Source organism: Lactuca virosa, chromosome 4 (assembly GCF_052849685.1).
Source record: "Lactuca virosa cultivar CGN04683 chromosome 4, Lactuca_virosa_CGN04683_v6, whole genome shotgun sequence".
In the NCBI taxonomy this organism is placed as follows: domain Eukaryota; kingdom Viridiplantae; phylum Streptophyta; class Magnoliopsida; order Asterales; family Asteraceae; genus Lactuca; species Lactuca virosa.
Window position 1 is genome coordinate 516421207 of NC_136429.1, and position 3364 is coordinate 516424570.

General features: G+C 34.8%; 1 protein-coding gene across 1 annotated transcript; it reads left to right on the forward strand.

The window, feature by feature from the left end:
* Positions 1 to 941: 941 nt before the first annotated feature.
* On the forward strand, positions 942 to 2277 carry HB23 (homeobox protein 23). The gene has a single exon (XM_079046560.1). It carries the CDS (start codon positions 1048 to 1050, stop codon positions 2062 to 2064), a length of 1017 nt encoding a protein of 338 aa, XP_078902686.1. The 5' UTR covers positions 942 to 1047; the 3' UTR covers positions 2065 to 2277.
* The last annotated feature ends 1087 nt before the right edge of the window (positions 2278 to 3364 follow it).

Sequence of the window (3364 nt, forward strand, 5' to 3'; positions counted from 1 at the left end):
ATTATTTCATCATCCTTTAAAGAAATAAGTACATGATTTGGTCCTTTTAGCAATTTTCTAGAAATCAAATGAAAGTATATTGTTATAAATGGAAAACAACCCCTATTTCGACATTTTACTCATTAAAAGAAAATCAAATTAAAGTACATTGCTATAAAATGAAAATCATTCCTTTTATGTCCATTTTGCCATTTTATGCAAATCCAATAAAAGTACATTGCTACAAACCATAAAACTTCCCCTCTAATGGTCATTTTCATGATTTTTTTTTTCAAAATTAAATGAAAGTACATTGTTATAATTTGGGTGAAAATTTCGATAGAATTAGGTCTGCCATGTTATATTGACATTGAGGATTGGATTGACTATAATATACAAGATGTAAGTTCATAATGTACTTTACTCCAAATGTCATATTTCGTGTAGCTTTATATCCGACATATATTGTTTTGTGATGGTCTGAAACAAAACACTGAGTTGTTTTAAAGTTCGTAGTAATTTGCAAATCGATTATGGTTTTCAAGGTTGTTTGGATAATATTCTAATATTCTATGGTGAATATGGACTTACTCCACGCAATACATAGTCGATATTTGTCATTTTAACACCCACGAGTTGAAATCATATTTGAAATTAAGATCTTCCTTATTCCTTATGTAGAATTTATTTTTAATCTATTCATCGTTGTGCTTCTTACATGATGGTTTAAAATTTTATTATTTGTGATTTCTTATTATTTAACAATCAATTATTAAATTCTTATTATTTCACAACTAATTAGTAAAAAAAACAGAATTACGTCTTCTTATTTAACAACCAATTTGAGAGAATCTATTTTGCTATATATATAACCCGACCCGTATTCTGTTTTAATTTGTGACCCATGTATGAAATTCGGGTTAACCAATGAGTGGATTACTTAACCCAAGGGTTAAGAAGAAGCAGTGCAGCACCACATAAGAGGGTTATCTACAGTCATCGTCCCAAAAAGCACTATTTTCCATCTATGGACCCCTAACCCTATTCCCAAAGCATAGTTAATTACTCATGGACGTAACATCACCACCGCCCACCACCACTACAACAACCACCCCCACCACCAGCTCTATCAAAGCTCTTGATCAGGATGCTCGGATCCAACCAAATAGTGTCCAAAAACAGCTCCCACCACCGTTTACAAACGGAGTGCTTAAGCGTCATAAACCTCGGCATCACCACAACCCGACGCCGGTGGTGGTGACATACAGAGAATGTTTGAAGAACCACGCGGCGAGTATGGGCGGACACGCAGTCGACGGTTGTGGAGAGTTTATGCCGTCGGCGACGTCAACGCCGACTGACCCGACATCGTTAAAATGTGCAGCTTGTGGTTGTCATCGCAATTTCCATCGCCGTGACCCGGACGAATCATTTCTGAACAGCCCACCTGTTCAACACCTCATCGAGTACCAACCACACCACCGCCATCACCCTCCACCACCTCAACCACAACCAATTTCCCTCGGCGGAGTTAGAGGAAACAGTTCTAGTCCGGCGGATTCCCCATCTCCACCTCCGATCTCCTCATCTTACTACCCATCAGCACCACACATGCTCCTAGCTCTCAGCGCTGGCTTATCCGCACAAGCGCCGGAAAACCACCACAACCCCTCAATTCACTTCACCCCATCCTCTGCCGGCGGCAGCATAATCGGGTCTAACTCAAATGGGAAAAAACGATTCCGAACAAAATTCACTCAAGATCAGAAAGAAAAGATGCACGAATTAGCTGAACGGGTCGGATGGAAGATGCAGAAGCGAGACGAAGACTTAATAATCGGATTCTGCAACGAAATTGGAGTCGATAAAGGGGTTTTCAAAGTCTGGATGCATAACAACAAGATGACGTTCGGCATCAAGAAAGATTCCGGCAACCACAACAACGACAATGGATCTCCCGGCGGTGGAATTGATTTCTTAACAAATAGAAATAACCACCACGAACACCACCAGCCACCACACAACGACAGTATTAGCAGCGGTGGTAATGCTATCGGCACTAATGGTTCATCTTCATCTTCTTAATCTTAATTATGGATAATAAGCACGTGTTTAATTAGAGATTACCAAGAGAGAGAAAGGCCAACAAAGGGTAAGAGGCTGTTGTTTGTTTTTAATTAGCTACTTATATTAGAATCTTTTTTGTTAATTAATTAATTAATCTTTGTTTAATCCAAATTAGGAAAGTTGTAGTATGACTTTGATCCAAATAATACCATGTTTAGAAAGTACATTGAATTAAGGGAATCACCTTTTCAATTTGATATTCCACTAATATCTTTAATCACCCAAATCAATTTTGGATCTTGAGGAGTATTAAATTGAATAACATATTTCTCATTCTTTTTAATCATTTTTGAGGAAAAAGGTATTTTTAGATGCACCACTTGTGAATATGTACAAAAATATTTGTTAGTCCATTGTAGATAAACATTGTTTCAATAGGTCAACTGTCTATTGCTTTTGTCAAATTTGACCATATCGTCATCTACCGTTACAAAGTGAACAGTATCTTTAAATTCATTTATAATCTAATAAAAATATTTGACTTGTTTAATTGTTTGAAATAATTAATAGTCTCGTCAATCGAAAATAAATAATATTGGACCATTTGAACGAACAAAACTCGTATTAATTTTAGTGCGTATCATTTCATAGTTATGCTTCGGGATTTGTGATGATGAGGAAGATAAATTGGCGATTTTTAATATATTTTTTCTGCATTATTCTTGTTTTTTTACAAAATATTATTCCAATGTCTTTATCTCACTTTATTCTTTAATTCAAACTACAATATTTCATTTTCTACCCCAAACTTTCGAAAACCAGCAAAACTTCCATCATTTTGGTTTTACAAATATTCATTGTTTTAGTTCAACTTTGTATTTTATTATCCTTATGGTTTTATTTTATTACAGTTTTTGTCCCTACGTTATGAATTATGATCCATACAAAATGATATTTTTTTTTTCTCTTTTTATATCATTTTTAAGAGTAAGTTACATAAATCGTGGGTTATGGTAAATCACTAAATTGTTTGTTTGTCTCCATCTTCATTTTTCGTATTCGTACGTCATTGTTTTCATTTCATGCGAGCGAGACATGAAACAAGTATATTGTTCTTATTTATTTATTTATTTATTTATCAATTAATTTTTTGTTTATTATATAATAATTGTAATTAAAATAGTAAAACCCACCCCACGTTCATCATCATCATCGTTAGGGGTAGTTCAAAAATATCCGTATCCGAAATTTCGATCCGAAATTCTGAATCCGAATTATCCGAAAAATCGGATATCCGAAATTTCGGATATCCGATTTT

Coding starts and splice junctions, on each gene's coding strand:
- HB23 (XM_079046560.1), top strand. CDS start 1,048: ATGGACGTAACATCACCACCGCCCACCACCACTACAACAACCACCCCC.